Genomic DNA, 26,172 nt, shown 5'->3' on the forward strand with positions numbered 1-26,172 from the left:
TCCTATAAAGACACAAGTTGTGCTGCATTAGGGCCCACTCTAATTACCTCGGGTTATCTTGCTCAGCTCTGTAGAGACAGCATCCTGTTTCCAGATAGAGAGGTTTGAGGCTTCCACTCACCCCACAACAACTCCTGGGTCTCAGAGGTGGCTGAGCACTGGCCTGATGGTGCCCACCGCTCCCCTCACAACCTGTCCTGGCAAGTGTGTAATCCAGCGTCTCCCAGGAGCTACATGCTCCGATGCTCCTTTAAGACATGGCAACTTCAAACAGCACTGATTATCATCTTACCGTTCTGGAGGTCACAAGGCCACACAGGACAAGCAGGTCAGGTGGGTTTGCATGCTCTGGGAGCCTCTGGGAGTGAGCCAGCTGTCCTGTTCACTTTCTCCAAGCTGCTGGCCTGGCCTAGTTCAGGCCACCTCCCCCAACTTCAAAGCCAGAAATGGCCAGGTGAATCCGCCTCAACCCGACACCGCCGACATCCCGACTGACACATCTGCCTTCGACACAGTCCAGCTGTCCTGATTACATTGAACTCAACGGATAATCCAGGATAATCTCCAGGTTTAAGGTCAGTGGGTCTATTCATGTGCCACCCTCTCACCCCTCTGCTACTTGAATAGTGACAAAAGCTAATATAATCACAAGGTCTGGGTTGGAGGACACAGATGTCATTGGGGGACGTGAGCTTTTTTTAAGTGGGTGTTCATTCTTACTTTTAATTTAGAAAACTTAGTTTCTAATTGATAGATTAAACATTGTGTGTATCAAGGCTGGTCTTGTGGCTCAGCAGTTTGGGCAGCTGCTTATAATGCGAGCACCTGGCATCAAAGCTCTTGTTTGAATCCCAGCTGCTCCGCTTCCAATCCAGCTCCCTGCTAGTGTGCCTGCGTGGGCAGCAGAGGATGGCCGAAATGCTTGGACCTCCATCTCCCTGGTGAGAGATCCAGGGAGACCTCCGGGCTGCTGGCTTTGCCTGCACCGGCCTCAGCAGGTGCAGCTGTTTGAGGGAGAACCAGCAGATCAGCAGGTGGACGATAGCTCTCGCTGTCTCCTCTCTCTCCCTTTCAAATACACAAATAGATCTTTTAAAACATGTGCATTTATCACACACTACATCTTGTTTGGAAATATATATACATTAGGGTTAGTTAATAATGTGTCTCCTCACACACCTGACCTACTTGTGTGGTGGTATCATTTAAAAGGTACTTCCTGGAATTTTAAGAACACAGTGTATGGCATCACGGTATGGTACAACAGACTCTTTAAAAGTTTCTGTATTGACTTATAAACATAGAGCAAGAAAGAGAGTGAGAGAGAGAGAGAGCCATCTTCCAACTGCTTCTTCATTCCTCCAACAGCTCTGTCAGCCAGGTCAGGGCCAGGACAAAATGTACAACACATCTCTGAAATCCAACCCTCCTGTCTGGGTGAAATGTAGTATCCAACCCCAACAAGTCTAGTCCTGTAACTGGCATTCTACACTTTACTTCTGTGGGTTTTAGCTTTACATTTATTTATTATTGGTATTTAAAGAATCTTGCTTTTAATGGACATACAATAACTGTGTAGATTTATGAGATACTATATGATATTTTCATATGTGTGTGCAAGAGTCCAGGATTCATTGAGCTCATGTGGTGTTTGCATTTCTGTCCCTGGCTTATGTCACTTAGCACAATGTTGGCCGGCCAGGTTCATTCATTTTTTCACAAGGGACAGCACTTTTTTTTTTCTTTTCCTGTAATAATTTCATTGTACATATATACCACATTTTCTTCATCTTTTCATCTGTTCATAAGTTCTGTGGTTGGTTTCATGTCTGGCTGTTATCAAGATTGTAGCAATGAATATGGGAGCACACTGACTTATTCCCCCAGTCAGGGCATAACTGGGTCACATTGCATTTCTATTTTTAAGGTCTCATTTTTTTTTAGGAGAAGGCTCCATACTGTTTTCCATAACAGCTGTACTGATTTGCATTAATTTATACCAACAGCAAGCAGCGTATTCCATAGCCTCACAGATGCTTATCTTTTGTGTCTTTGACAATAGTCTTTCTAATAGATATGGAGTTTAAATTTGCTTTTCTCTGATAATTTGTGGTATTAAGCATTTTCTAAATGCCTTTTATCCCTGTGATTGTCTTTTTTGTTTCAAAAATGTGTGTTTAGGTAAATTGGGATTTTTTTGTTATTGAGATTCTTTTCTCCCTTTTTAAAAAATAAAGTTCTTTTTTTAACTTTTACTGGAAAAGGTACAGTTACAGAGAGATGAGAGAAGGGAGAGAAAGAGAGAGAATCTTCCATCCTTTGGTTCACTCCCTAAATGACCTCAACAGCAGGAGGCTCATTTCAAGCCAGGATCCATGACTTTCTTCCAGGTATCCTACATGGTACATTGACCCAAGCCCTTGGCCATCCTTCACTGCTTTCCCAGTCCATTAGCAGGAAACTGAATCAGCAGTGGAGCAGCCAGGACTCCAACTGGGTCCATATGGAATTCCCAAGCCATAGGCAGTAGGTTGAGAAATAACTTCTCAATTATTTGCTTAATTTTATTTATTAATTTGAAAGGCAGAGAAACAGGGAAAATGGGAAGAAGACACAGAGTTAGAGCCAGAGCTTGGATATTCTGGTTGACTCTCCAAATATCCAAAATGGCTGGGCTGAGTTGAGTCCAAAACCAGGAGCCAATAATACAATCTAGATTTCCTATTTGGGGTGGGAGCAAGGACCCAGCGACATGAGACATCATCTACTGCCCTTTCCACCCCGACTCCACATCCCAATGGAAGCTGCACTGGGGAGCTAGGGTTGAGTATCAAACCCAAGCATCCAATGTAGGACATGGATGTCCTAACTGCTAGGTTAACTAGTCATCCCACTCCTCACAAGTGCTATTTTTGTTAATGAATTTAGCTACTTAGTCAATGAGCATTTGAATCCTGATATGTGCCAGCCACCAAGTGCCCGGGTACTAGAGATGCAGCAATGGACAAAATAGCTACAGTTCCCGGAATTCTTGTTCTTATGAAAGCGTCACTGATTCTCAACAATTACCATTGAAAATAGCTTTAGATCATTTTTTAGACCTATAATTTTATGCTTAGGTACTCAAAATTCTGGCTAAAGTTGCAAATGAAGTGAAAACTGCCTTTAATTTTTTTCCTTTTACATGTTAATATCCTATAGCCTCAGCCATGATGAATGGTTCTTATATATTTGGACATAATTCCTAAACTTATCAGGTAGCAATTACATAAAAAATATGATGCTATTTTGACCTAAACTAAAATCAGTGTATGTTGGCCTCACAGTTAAGATACTAATTGGCATGCCCACATCCTGTGTTAGAGTGCCTGAACTCAAGTCCTGCCTCTATTCCTGAATCCATCTTCCTGCTAATGTGCACCAAGGAGGAAGTAGAGGATGGTTTAAGTGCATGAGTTCTAATTACTCCTGTGGGGGACCCAGACTGTTCCTGGATCCATCCATTGTGAGTTCAGGAAGCGATCCAGTGGATAGAATCTCTCTCTCTCCCTCCGTTTTTCTTTCTTCCTCTCTCTCTGCTTTTCAAATAAAAATACATAAAAATTTAACAAAAACAGGTAGAAATATTAAGGATTTAAGGACAAACTGTATTTCAAATATGTACTGTGATTGTAAGAAAATCTCACTAATACTCTAATAATGTTCACAATTGGAGTCAGGTATCTTTCTGACGAATGTTGCATACTTATTACATGAAGTCATCCACTCAGCCATTGGCTGATGGGTAAGTACAGTGTGTTGTGTTGGACAATTCCAGGAAACACTATTGTGTGAGTATGATTATGCTACCAACTAAATGTTGGTGGGCCTATGTGATTGCTCCATGATGCCTCTCCACTGAACCCAGGTTAAGGGCTGCAGGGAAGATTTGTTTGACAAGTGATAAGTTTGGCTTTGGTACAAGGAAGAAGGAAAGGGACTAAGAGTTTTCAGAAAATCCATTTTGATCATCCTGTTTTCCATCAGACTCCACAAATCCTGCCAGGTTGGTTAGAGACCAAGGGACTATCCTGTCTTCTGTCTCTGCCCTCTTTCCCCCATGGGTCTCAATGCCTGAACCCTTCAGCATTCCTCGGGGCTGATGTTTTAGTATAAGTCATTACAAGTTTTAGGAGAAAAAGAAGAAAGGAGCAGAATATTGGTCATGATGTTCTGAAAGGCCAAGTGACAAGAATACAACTGGAAATAATTCTCCAGCCTTCCACCTTGGGCGTGTGTGGGCCACAGACCTGCAGAGGCCAACCCAGGCACAAGCATACCCCAAAGTCCTAACAGGTAGAAGAAACTGACATGTGCATAAGGTATGGATTATGAGAACCAAGAACCTCTTCCTCATTCTCATCCCTAGAAGAAACAAAGCCTCCGGGTAGCATTGTGCATGCTGGGGAATGGAAGCAGAAAGAACATTCAATGGAGATTCTAGACACACAATGCTGGTCTGATTCATTGCACATTAACTGCTGGGAAGGAACAGTCCCTGGCCTGAGCTTCCCATCCATGGATTTTGGAAGCTAGATCTTTTGGTCGGTGCTAGTGTTTTGGCAAAGAGCCGTTTCTCTGTACATACGTCAAGTTCTCTGGCCTCAAGCACCTGTTGCATTGCATAACATGTTTGTCAAGGAGATTAAGACATGATGACCCCTTGGCTGTTTTTGCTATTTTTGTTTCTTAAGCAAGCAGTTGTGGCTGAAGTAGTACAGAAAGAATGGGGTGGGTTCTACATTTGCAGGGTGTGAGGAGATCTCTTCCTGAAGCCCAAGCAGCTCCTGTAACCACAGCTGGCCTTATTTCCACACTTTCCCTCACCATATTTCACAACTAATGCATAATGTAAGAATGGATACATGAGGTCTCATATCTAATTAGATGTCTGATATATTTCCTGACCTTAGGTAACTCATTTTTTTTTCTTTTGTCTCTATTTTTAAAAGATACTATTTTTATTTGAAAGTCAGAGTTCTAGAGAAAGTAGAGGCGGAGAGAGAGGTACCAGGCAGCAGTGGGATGGGAGGCCAGCGTGAACAGCGCTTGTGCTGAACACAAATGTCACATTAGGAGAAGCAGAGCAGGGTGGAGTCCAAAGCAAACTGTCGCACTTGATATTTTTTTTAATTTGAGCTTTGTTCTGTCCAATGGGTTGAACTTTCCTGTGCTTAGTGGAATAGGTACAAGAGATGGCACACACTGAGCGTACAACACCTGGGTCCTGCAGAATGCTCCAAAATCATGTAAGTGGAGGCATAAGGAGAAGTAGCAAGGGATAGCTCACCGTAACACCGGAAGATTAGGCAGACTTTTTAATGATGTTTACATAGTTGATTGGGGACGGAAAGGTCAAAGATTAGGAGAAAGTGGATGAGAGGCTGTTGTTTCCAAATTTGCCTTTTCTTCTTCCTGTATCCCGGGGTAAAGGGGAGACAAGGAGAGTATCCACACCTAGCCTCCGAACCACCTCAGTAACTGGGGATGTGGAATGACCACCCGATGTCATCCCAGGTGGAACATGCTCTGAGGGTTCTGTTCAAGTAGTTTCAATAGTTCTGAAGTACTGTTGATTTCACAGATCCAAGAATGAGGAAATCCTTCTAAGGTCTGTTGGCTGACATAGTCCACTTTAGAATCGCCATCCACCCAGATATTTGCTGTCAATGCTTGTCTGGGCTCCTCGTGATCTGTTTTACGCTGCTTTCTACATCTCATGGGGTACACTAGCAATTCTTGATTTTTCTATAGCTCACTGTCTACAGACAGCGATAGAAGGACTCAGTTAACAACTACATTGCGAGGAAGTGAGAGAGGATACAGCACTCCTTACTTAAAGGACAGAAAATAATTTTTCGACTTTCCTCTGGTTTTACATTTCTGAATGGTCTTCTGTACAAATACATTTTATGTTCATATAACATTGTTTCATCATCTGGAGTTCTGCTTTCTTTCACACTTCCCATGAGATACCAGTAAATAACCACAATGTCTTATACTGTTGTTGTTCCTTCATACTCACAAGACTTCACATACAACATTGGACAAAGAGATGGGTTTGCTAAGGTCACACACAAAGTCACCAACCCAGGGACAAAGTCTTTCCTGACAGACTTTTTCCTGCGTCAGTAGAGCAGTCTTTTTAGTTACTCTTAGAACTTTGTTTTGAGAAATATTCCAGGTGAGGAAACCATGACATAATGGGTCAGGAAGGACTTGACCCAGTGGATACCAATATCGGATGCTGGCATCACAAACAACAGATTCACCCACTGTGCAACAAGGCCAATCCCTCCATGTACTTTTTGAAAATTCTTCTATGCATAGACTTCAAAACATTTTCATCAAAATAAATTTTAAGACTTTTTCCATAAACTCTTTTTTTAAGATTTATTTATTTTTATTGCAAAGTCAGATATACAGAGAGGAGGAAAGACAGAAAGCAAGATCTTTCATCCGAAGATTCACTCCCCAAGTGACTGCAACGGCAGGTACTGCACCAACCCGAAGCCAGGAGCCAGGAACTTCATCCCGGTCTCCCACGTGAGTGCAGGATCCCAAGGCAATTGGCCATCCTCAACTGCTTTCCCAGGCCACAGGCAGGGAGCTGGTTGGGAAGTGGAGCTGCTGTGATTAGAATTGGCACCGCATGGGATCCTGGTGCGTTCAAGGCAAGGACTTTTAGCCACTAGGCCATGGTGCCAGACCCTTCCATGAATTCTTTGAAGTGACCTCATGTATGACATTTTAGATTCAGAAACTGTGAAGCAATTTACTAAAAAAGGGAAAGCTGAAAATACATATTTTTTAAAAAGCAAACACTATATTCAAAGAGTGAGAAAACTTACTGGAAACCCATGTTAGATCTGCTGTAAAGATTCATTAAATTTAGATGTCAGAAAATAATTCTTTTATTCCTGTGTGAGACATATGAGTACGGATGTGTATTGTGTTTGGATATTGATATTATATTTGAAGGTCTTTCCCAAAAGGAGAGGTCATTTGAAGGTGTTGCAATAATAATAATAATAATGATCATGAAAGAAAAAGAGGATAAAATATTTCTATAATTGTTATTCAGTAATAGTTACTACTTATTATGTGTTATTAGTAGAAGTTATAGTTTATCATGTGCAGGGTATGTTTCTGAGTGTTTTTTTCAATGATCTTTTAAGTGAGGTAATATTGCAAATTCGGTGTAGCAGATGGGAAAATTGAGGGTTAAGAAAGGTTAAAGAACATATGTAAGAATCCACAGCTAACTAGTAGCAAAGACACGTATATCGAATTTTAGAAATGGGCTGAGACTCAAAATAAAAATTCAAAGCTGGCTGAAATCTAGAAATCTACACAGTAAATATGCGTTATCATGGCAGATCTTAAATATTATCAGCAGGGAAGCACCTTAACAAAGCCTCTTTGTTATGCATACAAGTTCATGGCAGGTGAGGTAAAAGACAAACACCAGTGACAGAAGTGGAGCCAGCTCTTGGGCTGCAGGGAGGACTATGAAGATAAGGAGGCAGAATTGCAAACTTCTGCTAAGGAAAACACACACCCCTACACACACCTTACATGCTCATATTCGCACCTGCACACACTCCCGCTCTGCAATTTTTGATCACTAGATTTGCTTTCCATCAGTGGTCTCAATACTTTGCAGACTTCTTGTGTTTAAAAGGAAAGGGACACGTGCATTGAAGGAAAAAGCTGAACTTGGTAGTGGGGGAATAGTAATTAGAGTTAGAGGACCTCAAGTGGAATGCATATTCAGGAGCACAGTTTTAACCTTTTCTCTGAAGAATAATTATGTCATGCAAATGACTGCTTGCTCAAGGAGGTACTTGTAGTTCCTACCACTAAAAACATTTTGACGTTCTCAGTGAGGTTCATAGAATCCTGTGCTGTCAGCAGACTGTATCCACTGGGAAAGCAGGACTTCAATCATTTGAAAAAAAAAATCCATCCTATTGGCTTGGATCCCTGAGGACCAGATGACACATTAACTTTGTTCTTGGCAATTCCGTCTTGGCTCTCTCCCAGATTGGCAAGATAATGCCTCTAGCAGGCAACAAAGAAGAACTTGTTAAACTCCAGGTCTTCACTTTAACTTAAGGCCAGGGAAGCACTCATTGAAGCCCGAATTCTTGATCTAATGATCCTACATTGTCTTAAATTCTCATCACTAGTTCTTTAGGGAAACTTTCTTTGCCCCCTTCCCTTTTCTGTCACCCTCAGCTAATTTTTTTTTTTTAGATATTTCTGCTTTCCAACTTCTTTCCCTTCTTATCTTTCTCCCTCAGTATTTTGTTGTTAGAAAAGAAAGTGCCATTCATATGGCCTGCAAAATGGAAAATAGAGGAAAAAGTCATTTATAATGGCCATCCCCATTGTGACAATGTTTTGATATTCTTTTCTTTGGGATTTCTCTGCCCAAGTGTTTGCCTCTAAATAATTTTGTACTCATGATATGCATTTTTAAAATCTCCTATTTCACTTGAGCAACGAGCATAGAAAATCATTAAACTTTTTTTTGTGAACATAAATAGATTTTAAAGCCTCCATTGAGATGCCCTTCCTCTTGATTAAAATTTAAATATTTCTATTAACATTTTAGCTAAGAAAAATTCAGATGTATATAAAAGTAAGATGACTTCCCATCAGGTATCCATCACCTGAGTTCAGCACATGGTCGGTTTTGCTTCCCAAGTGTCTTCATTCTCCTCCCTGAAGTCTTGGGAGGAGCCAAGCCAACTCCTTTAGAGAGTGAGCAGTCAACACCAGCACCGATATTTCATAACAAACTCACTAGGAAATCACTTTTGCTTTTTGACTCCATCTACTAGTGGGGAGGGAAGGGAAGTAGAGGGAATGGAGAGAGAGTTGGACCAACAGTTACCGAGTTCACACAGGATTGAACAGTTTATTATGCAATAGGATGATTATAGCCGGTACTAATATCCTCTCTTTTTCTCTGGTTTATTTTTTGAAAAAAAGATTTATTTGTTTTTATTGGAAAGTCAGATGTACAGAGAGAATGAGAGACAGAGAAAAAGATCTCTGGATGCTCAGTGAGTCACCACTCCTGGAGTTAGAACTTCAAACCTTTGACTGCCCAGCACCAAGCCAGTGCAATCTCCCTCCCCCAATTGCTAGGGCTGCGCATCACATGGTCCCAAGGAACTCCAAGAAGTGCAGCAGGAAGCACTTCTGTGACCTCAGAGGTTTCTTTTTCATCTTTCTGGGCGTTTGTTGTTGTTCACCTGGGATTGTGTGATAGGCAAAGAGTCTTTGTAGTGACACACCCTGTGTAACATGGCATTGAGGTAAAAGAGAGCTGAATTAATTTCCTGGTTGTGAGATCTATCCATTGGTCTGGTTCAGGACTTATAAGAGAGTGAGGAAGTCTTTGTGTGTGTGTGTGTGTGTGTGTGCATGTACGCATGTGTGCACATACAAATGCTTGTGCTCAAGTTCCCACAATCCTTTGTAGCCAGTACTCCTCGAGTCTTCTTCCACTCGGGAAAGTTGGAGGGAAACTGCCAAGCAAATTCTTTTTTTTAGGGAACCAAAAGTTTTCCCTTTAGAAGGAAATGCCAAACAGGATGAGTTGCAGAGAGGAGCACCAGTCTGTGGAATTACAATGTGACTGAAAACAGTGGGAGCTTGGTGCTTGAAAGCTGAGCCAGGATGTACATGCAATCATCTTCCGATGCAGTAGTCAGGCAGGCCAGTGGAGACAAGCACAGACCAGAACCTTCTGTGTTTGGTGTGGGTGGTGGTTGTATGATCTCTGCTTTTCCTTCTCTCCATAGCATTGCTTATGAGCTGGGGATTCTGAGGTCCTGGAGTGATTGTGTGTGATTTATAACTCCGTAAGACAAAAGCGGTCAGCCTGGGAATCCTAACTCCTAAATCAGGGCTCTATTCCTAGAGATGATCGGCTCCTCCCTGGATCTCAGGCTTACTCCAGAAGCAGAACACAGAAACACGAGCGAAGTCAGGACACAATCCTGGATTCCACACCCTATATTTTAATTAAACAAAATCAATCTTCAGAATAAATAGAGAAATAAATTACAAAAAACATTAGGTTTGTAAATAAATGGCCTGGGTATGAAACTGCTTGGATTTTTCTTGTCTTTGTGTTTGGTTTGGTTTTCAACCCAGTTGATTTTTGAATCCCTCTGTTTCTACCTTTTCTCCTTCGTCTGAAGGTGCCTGGTGCAGTGCAGGTGCTCAACAAATGTTTGTTAGGTCTGGAAACAGGAAGGACAGCTGTTTTTTTGGGATATTGCTGATGAGTGATTCTGGACTCGTATAGATCTGAGCAGTTCTCCCTCTTGCTTCCAGTGTACTATGTTAACCTGTGAAAGGAGGTTGTTTTGGCTAGATAGCTTAGGGGTAAGAGTAAAAGTGAGAGAATGGAGACTGAGAGCTTGTGCAAGAAGGCTGTAAGACAGGTGGCTGGCACTCCCATATTACCCTTCTGACCCTCAGTCTGTGAGTCCTCTCCCATGGAGTTCAGAACCAGTGCTAACTCCCTTAACACAGGTTGACATCCACCTGGGAGGGTAGGTCACTTGTCTACTGAACAAGAAGGTGGTTGAAGGTTTACATGTGTTGATAAGCACATGGTCAGGTTGAAGGTGAGGTTGGCACAACAGATTTGATCAAACCTCATTGGAACAGGGGCAGATGATACACTGAGGCCAATCAAGGAATGTTGTCACAGTGCAAAAGCTGGCAGAGTACAGGATAATCAGTCTGATTTTAAAACTACTGTTTGTTCTTTTTCCTACCAAAATACTTTTTGTGTTTTAGTAGGAAAGAGCTGCTTTTGGAAACTCATGAGTAAATTCCTGGTTTCTGAAGAGAAAGTACCATGCTAACTGAACATAACTGTCACTGATAAGAGTTGTTATGGCTGCAAATCAAACTTTGTGTGAATTTAAAATAGCTGCAGAAATGCGATGTGGCATTATGCTTGCACATGCTTGTGAGTATGTATAAAGGTTTGGAGAGTTAATGTTTAATTCAGTTATAATTGTTTCTGTAAAGAGCCGATGGACTTCACTCCGGTTTTCACTTTCCTTCTCTTCCTATTTGCATGCATTTCTCTTTGTGCTAACTCTATCTTTGAATTCTCAGTTCAACAGGAAAGCTAGACTTTTGACCATGGCAGGACAGAGCCTGAAGCAACTTCTCTCCTGGAGAAAAAAATTAAGGAATGACAACCACAAGTGAAGCATTGAAGGTTAATTAGAATCCTACCTGAAGAGATCTGTCACAGTAGACAGATATGTGTGCACAACAGCAAGCTATGTATATATAAGCCTGTTTTGCACTTGTCAATAAACATTTCCCAGCTTCACTGGATCCTTGTTACCAGTGCCCTGAGCTTGTCACATATGGCAGTAAAGACGAAACTGTGGGAGAGCATTTTCACAGTCTAGGAAGGAATAGCAGCCAATACACACATCTTGTGAAGACTTATTTTGTTGATGTACAAGGCTGAGTTACAGAGAGAGAAGTTAAGAGAAAGAGACAGAGACACACAGAGAGTTCTCCCACCTGCTGATTTACTTTACAGATGGTCACAATGGCCTTCTGTGCCAGGTGGAAGCTACAAAGCTGGATCTCCAATCAGGTCTCCCATAAAGATGCAGAGGCCCAAGCCCTTGATCCATCTTCCATTGCTTTTCCAGGTGGAGTGAGCTGGATTAGAAATGGAGCAGCTGGTATTTGAACTGGTGCTCATATGGGATGGCAGCATTACAATTGGCACCTTAACTCAGTACCACAATGCCAGCCCCAACATACAGATTGTTGACACAGTGGGGAAACTACCCAGATTATAATTAAAGGGGACAGAGTATCAGTCAAACTGTACAGAAATATGGATCAGGACAAGTGACCTAGATGTAACCTATGGAAAGTGTCAGCCTTGAAATTTTAAGACATCTAGCACATTTTGCTCAGTTTGACCAAGAGTACACAAGCCAAGCTATGGAGTAATTGAATATGAATTGCAGGGAGAAAAGTCCTGTAAAGGAAAATATTGTTGTTATAAGTAGATATAAGAAGCTATCTGGTGTCTGACTCTTGTGGGCTCTTTGTAGTGAGATTTTGCCATGCAGGCTTCCATGGATATGCAGATACTCCTGGTGTGTGTATGTTAAAGACCCTGGACTCATTTGGCACATTTCCTAGCCTCTAGTCAGACTGCAACTATAAGAAGGAAAGCAGTTTCACTGAGAGCAGCTTATCATCCTATGTATTCATCTCCTTGCTCTCTCTTCCAATTTCACCACGCTGCCAGGTGTTAACATACCTGTCCTCATTAAACTGCTTAGGGACAAATAAACATGATAGTGAGAAAACGCCATAGGAGATCAGATTGCATCCTAAGATGGTCAGGGGACATAGAAACATGGGTTGGAGACACTGCGGATAGGTTTGTTTAGTCATTCACCTGTAGATAGTGTGTCCATTGTGAGCAGTTCTGTGTCATACATGCACCTAAGGCTTCAAATTACCTCCTTCAGTGCGTACTAGTGGGTGTGTAGTTTAGTTTCTGGGCAGAGCTCACAAATCTGAGTTGGCTGCTGATCGACTTTTTTTCCCCCCACTTGAACTATGGTAGAGAGATCGTGCTTGCTGGCAGAACCTACTCCCAGGAGCCGAACTTGTTTAACTGGCTGCTCCCTGAATGGAAATAATTACATCTGATAATGCCCTGAAAGGAAAGGAAAGCAAAGCAAAGTAAGAATGAGAATGGCAGGAAGATGCATTCAGATAGCTTCTGGATTCACCTAGCCAAGCTCAGGGATTATTTTGAAGACCATACTCTTTGCTCTATTCTCTATAGGTGGTCTTATGCCATTGCTATGGGCAGTCCATGCATATAAAATTGTGAAAACTCGGCTTTGTAGATATGTGTTCATGGGCAAACAGATAAGAATTTGCTTCTGTTCTCTGCAGTTTTCTACCTTCTGGTTACCCCTCTGGTTAACAGAGACTTCTGTCAATCAATTAATGTCTATTTCTGTTTTAAGTTATAAGGGAATCATTCAACTACCACCTCTGTGGACAAGCCTATGGAAGATTGAAAAAGTCATGAGCTTGGCACAGGAAGGCTTCTTGACATAAGCCTATCAAACACTGAGAGGTTCATTAATTAACTTACTTGTTGGTGTCAGTCAGAAAACACAACATGTGATAATACCAGATAGCAATAATACAGCTAATACAGCACATATATGATACAGTATAACGTCATAGGAGCTATACTTCTGATATTTATTTAGTTTTAAAATTTTTATTTGTTTGAAAAGCGGAGAAATAGGAACAGAAAGAGATCTTCTAGCTGCAGGTTCACTCACCATATGCCCATCCTAGGAGGCCAAAGCCGGGAGTTGAGAACTCCCCCGTGGGTGGTAGGTGCTAACTTGGTTCTCTGATAAAGCTACAAAGTTTTAAAATACATATGTGTTACTGTAACATCTCCTTTTAAATGATTTTATCTAATTGGTTCCTAACAGTAGGGACTCAGGTACCTAAACCATCCTCTATGGCCTCCAACAGAATGCATGAACAGAAGGTTGTAATGCTAAGTGGAGCCTTTGATTTGAATCCTCACACTTGGATATGGGATATCAGCACTCAAAGAGGCATCTTAACCACTGCAGCAAATGCTGACCCTACAGTCGCTACCAAAGGAATGACACATAATTGGAATGACTTGAGACTGTATTTTGTTTCAAATTAATCAAATCAAGAAGCAGGCTTTGCTATACAACTGTGGGAGAGGATTCTCAAGCAGGGCCAGAATAGTCAGGCAATACACAGATCAGAGTGGTAACCAGCAGCTCACTTTATAAAGGAGGGTCAAAGGGGCCGGTACAGTGGCTTAGCAAGCTAATCCTCCACCTGTGGGACCAGCGTCCTATATGAGTACCCCATATGTTCCATTTCTGATCCGGCTCCCTGCTTATGGACTGGGAAAGCAGCAGAGGATGGCTCATGTTCTTGGGCCCCTGAACTCATGGGAGAGACCCAGAGGAAGCGCCTGGCTTCAGACCAGCTCAGCTCTGGCCGATATGGCCCTGTGGAAAGTGAATCAGAAAATGGAAGGTCTTTCTCTCTGTGTCTCTTTCAAATAAGAAAATATAAATATTTTTCTTTTTTCAAAAATTGAAGAGTCAGGTTTCTGAAGATCTCATTTGACATGTGTGCTGATTTATACAGACTTTAAAGTGAAACACATGAAGAATCTTGTCAGATAAATAAGAACTTCATAGCTGCCATTCACTTAAGGAGAATTGGAAATTATATAAATGGAAGATAATGGGGTGGGGAGAGATTTGTATGCCATATTATTTTACATTTTTAAATTTTTGACCCATATGAATGTATTTCCTTGCAAAACAGGATTGGGGTGGTATCCTATGCAGGGGTTAGGTCCCTCTTGGGCAGGCATTGTCTCCTATCAGTGTCCTTGTTTCCAGCTCAGTTTCCTCTGCTTCTGATCCGGCTTCCTGCTAATGTGTGCCTTGGAAGGCAGCATATGATGGCCCAGGCACCTGAGTCCATGCCATCCATGTGGGAAGCCTGGCTTGAGTTCTGGGAATTTCTACCAGGCCTAGTTCCAGGTGTTATAGATATTTGGGAAGAGTGAACCAATAAGTGGACTATCTGTCTTTGTGTCTTGTCTTTCTTCCTGGCTTTCCTGTAAAGTGAAAACAAATACATAAGTCAACAATTTCTAAAAACAAACTAGCTTGGTCCTGGTGCTTCCTTTAATTTTTTTTTTGCTAAAGACAGCATCAGTGTCTGTATCTTGTATGAGTGGCAGAGAGTTTGATGCTCAGAGAACTGAACAATCAAACAGTTTTTACTAATACATGCTGTCTGTTCATTGGCTGTGAGGGTTCAGCTATTCCAGATACAGTAAGCAACTCTGTAACTGTCTTGCCATAAACTAATTACTTATTCACATCTGAATTAACTTTGCAAAAAATGAAATTGTGTGTCTTTTAAAAATGTGCTCTATCAGTAAATTACATGTGTATAAGGAAGATAGGGCAGGTAGATCTTATCCATGTAGCTCAGGGACCACTGCTGTTCAGACAGGTCCATCTATGCTTGAGCATTTGAATCGATGTTGTGAATAGGAGGGGACTATCAAAAGTAATGTCAGTATCAAAGGAGTGAAAGAATAAAACCAGACAAGGGCAGGAAAATGATAGAGAGAAAGATAGGCATGTCAGGCACATGGACAGAGCGAAGAGGGTGATACAGAGAGGTGGCCATGTACGGAGGAATTTGTGCTCTAAAAAGGCATTTAGAGCCCAAAGCAGTAGCCTAGTGGCTAAAGTCCTCACCTTGAACATGACAGGATCCCATATGGGCACCAGTTCAAATCCTGGTGGCCCCGACTCCCATCCAGCTTCCTGCTTATGGCCTGGGAAAGCAGTCGAGGATGGCCCAAAGCCTTGGGACCCTGCACCACATGGAAAACCTATAAGAGGTTCCTGGCTCCTGCCTTCAGATCAGCTCAACTCCGGCCATTGCAGCCACTTGGAATGTGAATCAACAGATAGCAGATCTTCCTCTCTGTTTCCCTCCTCTCTATATATCTGACTTTACAACAAAATTTAAACAGGCCATTTTAAATTTGTGCTCCATTTGAATTTTTTTTCCAGAACTACTCAGCCCTAGGTGAATGCCCAGAGTTGACTCCTGTGCCTTCTCTGTGGACCTAACAGAACGGTGGCCCAGCAGGGACGTGTCTGGCTCTGGCAATGGGAGTCAGGAAGGGCATGACACGGATGCTGCTGGAGTGCAGTTTCAGCGACAAACTGTGCAGTAAGTGAGACACCATGGTTGTCCAATCACCTGACTGCCCTTGGGGCTGTAGGGACTGGTGTGTGACTAGTTTCTGTTGGAATGACTTAACTGCTTGTGGAAATAAAGACGGAGTGATAAAAGATTGGAGATGGAAAGCTATTGTCCTTGTGTCATTGTGCCAGTCACAGATCCAGATGTCTCTGTAGGGAAAATGACAGAGAATAGACAGTGTGGGACTTTTGGTTGGTGTTTAAGTAGTGCTTCCGTTGAGTGGTAGCACAGAAGGTAGAGGGGATGACCCTTTCTTACAAGATGTGCTGAGGACTGGTGTGTGGGGGAAAATCGTGTGGCCATCAGGTTAGACTTGTTCATTCTCTTCTCTTGCTGCTTGATTGCTCACCCAGTTGTCCAAGAAGGGCAGTATGAAGTGATTGTCATCCCAGCCTTCTTTGTTGGTGCCTTCCTAGTCCTTCTTGCGGTCATCCTGTGGCTTTTCATCAGAGGACAAAGAGCCCAGCAGCAGCGTCCTGGACTTCAAGGTGAAGCTCAACTTTTGGGAAGAGATAAGTAAAAGATGGGGCAGAGGAAAAGCACCTCCTAGTTTCCATACTTTCAGTGAGAGAAGCATGAGTTTCCTCCTGTGGAGTTGGGTGGGAAGTCGTGCGTTGTAAATGCATCACAAACTTGTTGACTGAACAAAGGATAGTAAAGGAGACATCATGTGACCTGGTCTGTCTTCTTTGTCTGATTGGAATCTCAAGTCTGTGACCACCTGAGTGTCTGAAGATTGACAAGTAAGACCAGGTGTCTTATCAAAGACTGACGCTATCTCTTAATACATTTCATCCCTAATCTTTGGCTCCCAAGTAGGTAATGAAAAGGAGCATTACAAATGAGTCTTCAAAGTAGAGGGTGACAGGTAGGGGATAATAACAGATCAGTTTGACTCCTAGGACAGTTTGATTGACAGATGACTGATCATCCATGCCCTTCCTCCAACTTTGGAAGCTGTTTGACTTAAATGGTCGTCTGCACTGGTAGCTACTACCATTTTTAGATATCTGTGGTTTCAGGATCTGTGTAGGAACTTTGTTAATTGTCCCCAGACTACTTTAGTGGGTTATACTGAACGGTAATGCTGAGGAAGACAGAAAAGAAGTGTTATGACAACATGCAAGCAATCTGTCTTGGGTTCTTTGAGAAGTAATAAGGATGATTATGAATCTTGTGTAAGCTTGTTGTAGATGCTGGCTCATATAGCTGGCCTGGAAGACACATTGGGAGGAGGGAAATTTGTTGAAGTAGTTTGTTCTAGGTTCTGCTTTCCTGGAGTCCCCAGCACAGGAAAATGTGACTGATACCATCTTTTTGACCTAGGTGTTGTTCCTGTGCCCTTAGCCAGGGGCCTAAACTGGGAAAAAACTGGGCATGGAGGAAATATGCTTGTGCCTCTTAATGAAACCTCAGTAGAAAACTTTCTACTCACAAGAGCACCTGTCCTGGCAAAGCTGCAGGTGCCCCGGGAGCAACTCTCAGAAGTTCTGCAGCTAATTTACAACGGCACCTGTGGGCCCATCTATCGAGCCAAGAGGAACACTGGCGACTCTGGTAAATCCAAGAGTGTTGTCCTCAAAACCTTAAAAGGTAAATGAGAGAAGTGGTTGGCTTCTGTTCTGTTTGCTTTTCTTCTGTGCACCCTCCTCAGTAAATGTTAATAGGCTTTGCAAACACAAGATGACAATTCAATAGATATTTAGGGTCACATCAGTGTACATAAAGGAATAGAGGGTGGAAGCTTAAGACAGAAATGTTCTTTTTGGATTCTTGTGTTTTCTCACTCATCTTTGCCTTTTGAGGCTGTTTTAGAACTGGTTTTTCCATAATAGATCTTGCTGGATTAGGCCTGAGGCTGTTGTCTTCACATCCAATTCTTTTTCCTGGTACTTCTCTCTCTCTCTCTCTCTCTCTCTCTCTCTCTCTCTCTCTCTCTCTCTCTCTCTCTCTACCTATCTATCTATCTTGCTGATATTCATGGTACAGATCAGTAATGAAAGGGGTGACTTAAGCCAGCAATATTTTTTAAAAAGACTTATTTATATTTATTGGAAAGGCAGATTTACACAGAGAAGGAAAAACAGAGAGAAAGATCTTCCATCCTCTGGTTCATTTCCCAGATGGCCACAACCACTGGTGCTGAGCCAATGTGAAGCCAGGAGCTTCTTCCAGGTTTCCCAAGTGGGTGCAGGGTCCCAAAACTTTGGGTCATCTTCTATTGCTTTTCCAGATCTTAAGCAGGGAGCTGGAAAGAAAGTGGAGCAGCCAGAACACGAACTGGTACCCACAAGGGATCTCTGCTTTTGCAAGGTGAAGATTTAGCCTTTGAGCCAACGCACTGGGCCCAGTCAGTGATAGTTCAATGTGAAAAGGATATTTGTCTATGACTCTAGGCAGATTACAGCCTATCTAAGTTTTAAGGTTTACGATTCTGTGTACCCTTTTAGGAAGGATCAGTGGCAATAAACATGATCTGCTTCTCACTGGTCCTCATTCAACTTACATGTTGTCTACACTACTTTCGCTCTGAAACCTTGGCAGGTTTCAGATACAAGATACTTGTGCTCCGTGTTCTCACCACTGGTCTGCTCTGGCTCTGTTCTCCCTTGTAGAACCAGCTGGACTCCAGGAGGTGCAGGATTTCTTAGGACAAATCCAGTTCTATCAGTACCTGGGGAAACATAAGAATCTGGTCCAATTGGAAGGCTGTGGCACTGAGAAGCTGCCGCTGTACATGGTGTTGGAGGATGTAGCCCAGGGGGACCTGCTCAGCTTTCTTTGGATCTGCCGCCGGGTAAGCAAGGGAGTAGAGATGTTAGATGTGAAATGGTTTACCTGACTTATTAGCTGTTTGCTTGCCAACGAACATGAAAAAATGATAAAGTGCAGAGATACCATAGTATAATGTGGATTTCAAAGTTTTTGCATCAAAACACATGCATCTTTTAATTCCATCATGCCTAAAAAAGATATATGTAACCATCTGTTTGTTCATGAGTATTTTGGCTCTGGCTCACAGGTATCTGCCACAGAGTAAGTTTCAGAGGCTTCTGATAATGTTTGCTTTGCTCGCTCGTATAGTCCCCCCAGTCCTAACATGAGCTCTGGTGTGTGGCAGACATGTAATAAAGAGATGCTGGGTTGCAGTGGGAAATTAATTTGTCTGTCTGTCTGTCCATCTGTCAGGAACACCTACATCTCTGAGCAAGTGGCACCTTCATTCGGTGCCCAGTTACATATGAAGAAGCATGTCTTTCTTAGTTGCTACGCATCTACATTCTTCACTGTTGTTTTGGGCCCATGAGTCATTGAATTTCTATGCACATCTCAAAACTTCTCGTGGAAGTCTCTCTCTGAATCTCGGTCCCTAAACTTCTATATATTTTCCTTATCTTCAATACCTGCATTTGAGAGTACCTCTGCCTTGTTTTATTTCTAATCTGTTCATGCCAGTTTGATATAATGGTTTTCTCTCTCTAGGATGTGATGACCATGGATGGTCTTCTCTATGATCTCACAGAAAAACAGGTCTACCACATTGGAAGGCAGGTCCTTTTGGCTCTGGTAAGACAGCGCGAAGTGACAGCAGTGGCTGGGGTTGCTTCTCTATGGCCTAATACCTGATGCCTTGTTTTCCACATTCATATTCCTAAATAGGATTTTTAAATTTTTCTGTGATACATTTTTGTAGATTTAGGGGTTTCTCCCACGTCTTCCCCTTCTTCCCTCCCCATTGTTACCTCCCACCACTTTCCCCCAAATTGTTAGGGAGCCAAAAAAGTATCAAACACATATAAATAATGTTTAATCCTTTCTTTATAAGATCATTTAAATAACATAGTACAGGATTGGTAATTTTAGGGAGAAGTAGTCAGTTTAGGGTTTGTGGGAGGTACAAGGGGAATTTTCACAGGTATCTCAGTCTTAAAGGTCAAAAGTTAGAGCCAAAAGTTGTGTGCCTACTTATGTGATACTCACGTATAAATATATGTATAGTGTGTGTTCATATATATATGAATAATACCAGCAATAGAAAGAGCAAATGGAGAGGCCAAGTTGGAAGGAGACAGGGGAAAAAATGAGGACTGGATAGCCTACTGAAGCAGAAAAAAAAGGAGCAAATTTACACCTGAAAAACAGGAAAAGCTGGTTCACAACACATTTGATTGGATTCTTGCTTTGCTGTTGACTGTGGTAGGGACTCCACCTACTGAAAAGAACAAGTGGGACAGGAGGAATGATAGGGGGCAACAGTGAGATCAGCAGGCAATGGCCCAAATACTTGGGTTCCTGCCTCTCTCATGGGTGATGCAGGCAGAGTTCTTGGCTCCTGGTTTTGGCTGACTTGGCTGTGGATATTTGGAAAGAAAACTCTTTCTCTCTCTCTGTAACAAATAAATTAATAAATGAAACTTAAAATTGATTAAGAAAAAAAGATACTTTCCTAACTTATTTCATCCACTCATTTTAAAACTAAGATCATACAAAACCTTATATTGTTAGGAAATTCTACTTCCATTCACATGTATCTATTTTTTTTTCATTTTGTAACTACTGCCAACAACTTGGAACCTAGCCTCTTTTTCAATTTTTATCAGGATCTGACCAGACAGGAAAGTATAGAAGAGCAGGTGTCAAGGATTGACATGACACGGGTGAATGCACTTTCAAAATCCAGAATTAATGTCCTTTGGATGATGCACTCAGCTTGGTGAGCCTAAACACTCTGCAAAAATGTCTGACTCACCAGCATGGTTTGGAAGTGATCTGTCATTCTGAATAAGACTTGTGCACAGTAGAAATGCTCTTTCTACTCCTGGGGCTCCCCAGCCCTGTCTTTTCTTGTCTGACCTCAGACAACGCCTCATGGTCATGTGCTCTGTCCACAGGAATTCCTGCAGGATAAGCACCTGTTCCATGGGGATGTGGCAGCCAGGAACATCCTAATCCAAAGTGATCTGACGCCTAAACTGTGTGGCCTGGGGCTGGCTTACGAACTGCACACCCAGGGAGCCATCTCCTCCATGAGGATGGTGCCTGTCAAGTGGCTCTCCCCAGAGCGGCTTCTCCAGAGACCTGCTAGCATCAGGGGAGATATGTACGGTTTGTTACTGCCTTTCAGTTTGTTGCCTTCGTGAGATAGTGTCCTGCTTGGAGAAGCATGCAGACGTCATGCCGACTATCCTCTTAGCTATGAATGCTGTGAGAAGCAGAGGAAATCTAGTATATCAGTTAATACGGAGAGTCAAAGGCTATTGTTCAGGCCAACACGGAAGCATAGCAGGCTAATCCTACACCTGCAAGTGCTGGCATCCCATATGGGCTCCAATTTGCGTCTGGGCTGCTGCGCTTTCACAGAGCTCTATGGCTTAGGAAAGCATAGGAGGATGGATCCAGGCTCTGAGCCTTTGTACCCACATGACAAGCAGCGAAGAGACTCCTGGCTCCTGGCTTTGGACCAGCTCAGTTTTTGAAGAGTGAACAAGTATTTCTTCCTTTCAAATAATAATATATTTAAAAAAAGACTTCCGTTGCTACCTCACTGATATCTTCTTTGCCATAAAGATCTGGAGGTATTGGTGATAATACAATGCCACTCAATGATGTGAAATAGTGACATACATCTCTCAGATTATATTGATTAGGTAAATACTTGTCCCAGCTACATTTAAAGCTTGCTTTTCCTGGATTGAAGCTAGCTATCCTGAGGAGATAGTGGACAAATTGGCTTTGTTCTAAGAGTAAAGGCTGGCACTTCAGTGAAGAGGGGTAGAAACAATGAAAAAGGCACAGAGCTTTTTATGTTTAGGTTATTGTGTTTGTGTGATTGCACAGAGACGAATTCATGTGTTGCTGATGAATAGGAAATGTCTATTCTTGTGATGATTATTCACGTGCAATACAAGAGAGGCACTGATACAGTCCTCAAAGAGATTAGAATCTAAGGGGATTACAAAAATGCCTTCCGAAGATACTATCTTATTGCTTTGCTTAGTTTATCAGACACCCCAGGTCATCTATCATTGCATTCTTGATGGGGTCCTTCCCAAAAGATCCTGTTAGCTAACTGCATACCCACTGAGGAAGGCAAACAGACATAAGTGATTGGGTTTGCTTCTCTTACAGCTGGTCCTTTGGGATCCTGCTCTACGAGATGGTGACTCTAGGTACGGGTGCAGATGTGCAGGAATGTTTATTGAGAGGGTGCTGCAGGAGGTATGATTGAACAGGGGATTTTTTGTTAAGTTTTGAAGTTTGAGCTGGTCTGGCATGAAACCCAAGACTTGTAAAGTGAAGCGTGATGACCCCTCCTCACTCCTTGTCCCTTCTATTAACGTTAACTGTCCTACCCTTTTTTCTTCCTTCCTTCCTTTTCTTTTTTATTCCTTCTGTTTTTCTTCTCCCTCCCTTCCTCCCTCCCTCCCTCCCTCATTTCCCTCTCTTGCTGCCCCTTCTTCTCTCTTGCTCTCTAATGTCAAGAGATATTTTCAAATCCAAAACATAATTCTTCAAGTGATCTTGTATAAATAAAAAATGTTTTCTTCAGGCTTACTACTCATGCATTTTGTTGAGAAACTGCACCGCCCTCTCCTGCATGATTTTATCACTTTCCTAAAGACTCAAAATTTCTCTTTGTTTTTGCTCCAAATGATCTTTTCCCCAACTTCTCTAAGCAATATCTTTGCTTGATCACTGGGGAACAACTATATGGGATCTAGGCTTTTTCTTATATCTTCTTCAGGTGATTACCCCAAGAGGATGGACAGAAATGTTAGTCATCATTAATACTTGAGAGGATTCTAAATTTTTTTTTTTTGCTTTTGTGCTTATTTCCGGACTGCCAGGAGCACCACCATATCCTGAAGTCCCTCCTACCAGCATCCTGCAGTATCTTCAGAGGAGGAAAATTATGAAGCGACCCAGTAGCTGCAAGCACACTATGTATGTGGGTTTTAAAGATCTCCTCCAACAATCCAAGTATTTTTCACTCTCTATAGATGATACCTTTCCAACGCGGCTTTGATGATCCTCAACTGCCTTTAACTGTTAATGTGCAGCCTTAGGCCAAACTGTACAATGAAATTCTTCTATTGATATATCATGTATGTGTACATATCTTACATACCTAAGAAGATATTTGAAAAAGGCTTTGAAAAAGTGGAATTAACGGATAATTTACTTTAGGGATCAATATTTTTTAAAGCCATGTATAGGTTTTTCAAAATATGAGCTTTTAAAAGGGGGTTTCATTTTTTTAAACAAAATAAATTTCTCTCTTTTTAGATGATTTATTTATTTATTTGGAAGAAAGAGTTACAGACACGTAGAAGCAGAGAGAGAGAGAGATCTCTCATTCTTTGGTTCACTCCCCAGATGGCTGCAACAGCTGGTTTCGGGCCAAGAGCCATGGTCCTGGAGCTTTTTCCAGGTCTCACTCATGGGGTGCAGGGCCCAACTGCTTGGGCCATCCGCCACTCCTTTCCCAGGCCATTAGCAGAGAGCTGGATCAGAAGTGGAATAGCCAGGACTAGAATTGTTATACAGGATCGTACAGCATCATTCAGAATGCTGTCTTCACAAGTGATAGTTTTACCTGTTACACCACAATGCCAACCTCTAAACTTGAATTGTAACTCAATGTTTTTCACTAACGTTTAAAAAGTACTGTTGTACATACATTCATTCATATTTACATTATCCTCCAGTGTTAACAAATCACTTAGAAGCCTACTAAGAATCTAATTTTGATGTGATTTAGTTCTACAGGGAGCTTCTAAAATAAATAGGATGTAGATCGAACTCAATACAGGAATAAAACTGTTTTATTTGTTTGAACAGTATGCTGCCAGCCTCAGTTCAGATAGCTATGATAAGACTCATACATTCCAATTACTCATTCTGGCTCTAATGGCTCTTGTTTAATATTTAACTTTTTGAAATCAATGACTGTTTTCTAAGCTTTTCACAGATAGAAGCCTATCAAGAAAAGGAAAGTAAGAAGAAATCAGAAAGCAAGACAAGGAGGATCCTAATTTGTCAGCCTAAAGGGACAGTTGCTGAGCCAACCTGGAAGCAGACAATGTTAAAATTACCTGCAGTGTTTTACTACCAAGAGTCTGAACAGGGCTATTAGAGAACATAATGAAAACTACAACTGTTCACAAGAAAACAATAAATAGCTAATTGACATTTATTTGACAACTGCTGGTATTTTGCATTTTTCAACATAGAAGTTTAGTTATCAGCACTGGTTTTCCTTATAATAAACTGTTAGTGTGTCTTAAAGGTACACACACACACAAACACAATGTGTAATAACACTGGCTGAAAAACTATTTCTTGCATGATTTCTAAATACTAAAGGTTGTTCCTGGGGTATGAGTTGATCCTAGAAGCTAAGATGTTGATTGGGATGCCAACATCCCATTACTAGTTTGTCTAGATTTCATTTTGGTTACTGATTCCAGCTCACCGCTAATGCAAATCCTGGGATGCAGTGATGGCGGCTTGGATAACTGTGTGCCTGCTGGGGAGGACCTGGACGGAGTCCCTGGTTCTTTGCTTCAGTCAAGCTCTGCTATAGCTTTTTGGGCATTTTGGGCGGTAGACCAGTGACAGGAAAATTCTCTCTGTATGCTCCTGTCTAGCTCTCTGTTTCTGAAATACATACTTAATTTTTAATCATACTAGAAAAGACACTTGACAAAGTGTATGACCTTAAAGAACTTAATGTTTTAATATCTCTGAAGCAACATGAAAATTGACATAAATATGGAGCTAAACATAGTAATGTTTACTTCACAATGTAAAGTGCAAGAGAAAACCAGATCTAGAAATCCAGGGAGGTGCTATTATTGTTAAGGTTTATGGGGAGAGGTATCATGTTCCTCACACACATTCCTTGTCAAATTTCTCTTGCTTGCTTCTCAGGTATAGTATCATGAAGTCCTGCTGGCACTGGAGCGAGGACAGCCGCCCTCTACCCAGGGAACTACGCTTGCGCTTAGATGCCGCCATTAGGACTGCAGATGACAAGGCTGTGTTGCAGGTGCCAGAGTTGGTGGTGCCTGATCTGTACGCTGCCGTGGCTGGCATCAGTGTAGACAGCCTCTCCTACAACTACAGCGTCCTTTGAAGCTTCCTTCCCACTGCAAACATTCATGAATGACTGGATGCTCCTGGAACCAGTTTTTTTCTCCAACAACAAACAACAAACTTTCTGGCAAAAACTAGAGGAATAGGACAAGAATCCTGAATCTTCCCCTTATACATTTCCTGAGGAATCTAAAATGATGCTGGATGAGGCTCTCCACACCTTATTTCCTTCAGCTGAGACATACTTTGATTCCCTTGCTGTCCCAATCCTAAAGATCTTGGGAGAAAGTATGAAGGAAAAGTGTCACAGAACAGCAGGGATCAGACATCTGCAGTGTTTGTTGTAAATGAGTTGGCATCTTTGAAGAACGATTTATCTAGACTCTTACAAGCCCCAGAGGAGCAACTGGGACACCAACCAGCTCCCATATGAAATGCCAGCTGAACCGCAATGCTGACCTGTAGAACATGTCATATTCCTATTATTGACTTGCTGCTTGGATCCATTTAACTGAATGTGTGGTCCTAATACTTTTGTTCTGTAAATGCAAAATCAAAGCTCATCAAAAAAGGAATAAAGCAAATAAAATCCTGAGATAATTATTTATTACAGTAAATGTAGAACATGCTTCTGAAAATCAGTAGTTAGAATGGTTTAACCATTTTAAATAAAGAGACAAAAAAAGAGGAGGCAAAGGGAACATAAAAGTGAAGTAAAAGGAAAAGAGATTTTATGTATAGGAATAATCAGTAGAACATTTTAAATATCAATAATAATAAGATAATATGCAGGCCCCGGTCTCCCAAGGATTAACTCCACAGCTTAGTTTGTTTCTCAGAGGGAAACAGGATGAGTAATTTTGGCCTGATACATCTAGCCACTGGCTTAACCGCAAGTTCCTGCTTCCTATTTGTCAAGTTATCTGCCAAGGGATTGGATAAACACTGGGAGGAACTCAAGGGATTTAGGGTGGCCACTACAGGGAGGAACTCGAGGATTTAGGGTGGTCCTTTGAGGACTGGATAAACACTGGGAGGAGCTAGGGAGAGTATAAAAGAAAGCCTGGAGTTGCAATAAAGATCAATCTATCATCGATCGGCATTCGGTGTACTGCGTGTTGTGTTGTG

At 41.9% G+C, this 26,172-nt stretch overlaps 1 protein-coding gene across 3 annotated transcripts; it reads left to right on the plus strand.

Annotated features, from left to right (window-relative positions):
- The first annotated feature begins 402 nt into the window (after nt 1-402).
- Nucleotides 403-25,448, plus strand: STYK1 (serine/threonine/tyrosine kinase 1). Of its 3 annotated transcripts, none has more exons than XM_058655816.1 (10): nt 403-575; nt 15,750-15,912; nt 16,362-16,433; nt 17,272-17,538; nt 18,561-18,742; nt 19,429-19,512; nt 20,838-21,046; nt 22,075-22,115; nt 22,794-22,890; nt 24,880-25,448. In XM_058655816.1, exons 2-10 carry the CDS (start codon nt 15,849-15,851, stop codon nt 25,082-25,084), a joined length of 1,221 nt encoding a protein of 406 aa, XP_058511799.1. In that variant the 5' UTR covers nt 403-575; nt 15,750-15,848; the 3' UTR covers nt 25,085-25,448. The 3 variants fall into 3 exon arrangements, with proteins under 3 accessions (XP_058511799.1, XP_004599654.2, XP_058511801.1); XM_004599597.4 differs by having other exon boundaries at nt 16,299-16,433; nt 24,880-25,447; XM_058655818.1 differs by lacking the exons at nt 15,750-15,912; nt 16,362-16,433 and having other exon boundaries at nt 24,880-25,447.
- The last annotated feature ends 724 nt before the right edge of the window (nt 25,449-26,172 follow it).

This window comes from Ochotona princeps, chromosome 27 (assembly GCF_030435755.1).
Source record: "Ochotona princeps isolate mOchPri1 chromosome 27, mOchPri1.hap1, whole genome shotgun sequence".
NCBI lineage: Eukaryota > Metazoa > Chordata > Mammalia > Lagomorpha > Ochotonidae > Ochotona > Ochotona princeps.

Coding starts and splice junctions, on each gene's coding strand:
- STYK1 (XM_004599597.4), top strand. CDS start 15,849: ATGGGAGTCAGGAAGGGCATGACACGGATGCTGCTGGAGTGCAGTTTC. Junction 18,743..19,428: donor TTCTTTGGATCTGCCGCCGG/GTAAGCAAGGGA, acceptor TTCTCTCTCTAG/GATGTGATGACCATGGATGG. Junction 19,513..20,837: donor GGCAGGTCCTTTTGGCTCTG/GTAAGACAGCGC, acceptor CTCTGTCCACAG/GAATTCCTGCAGGATAAGCA.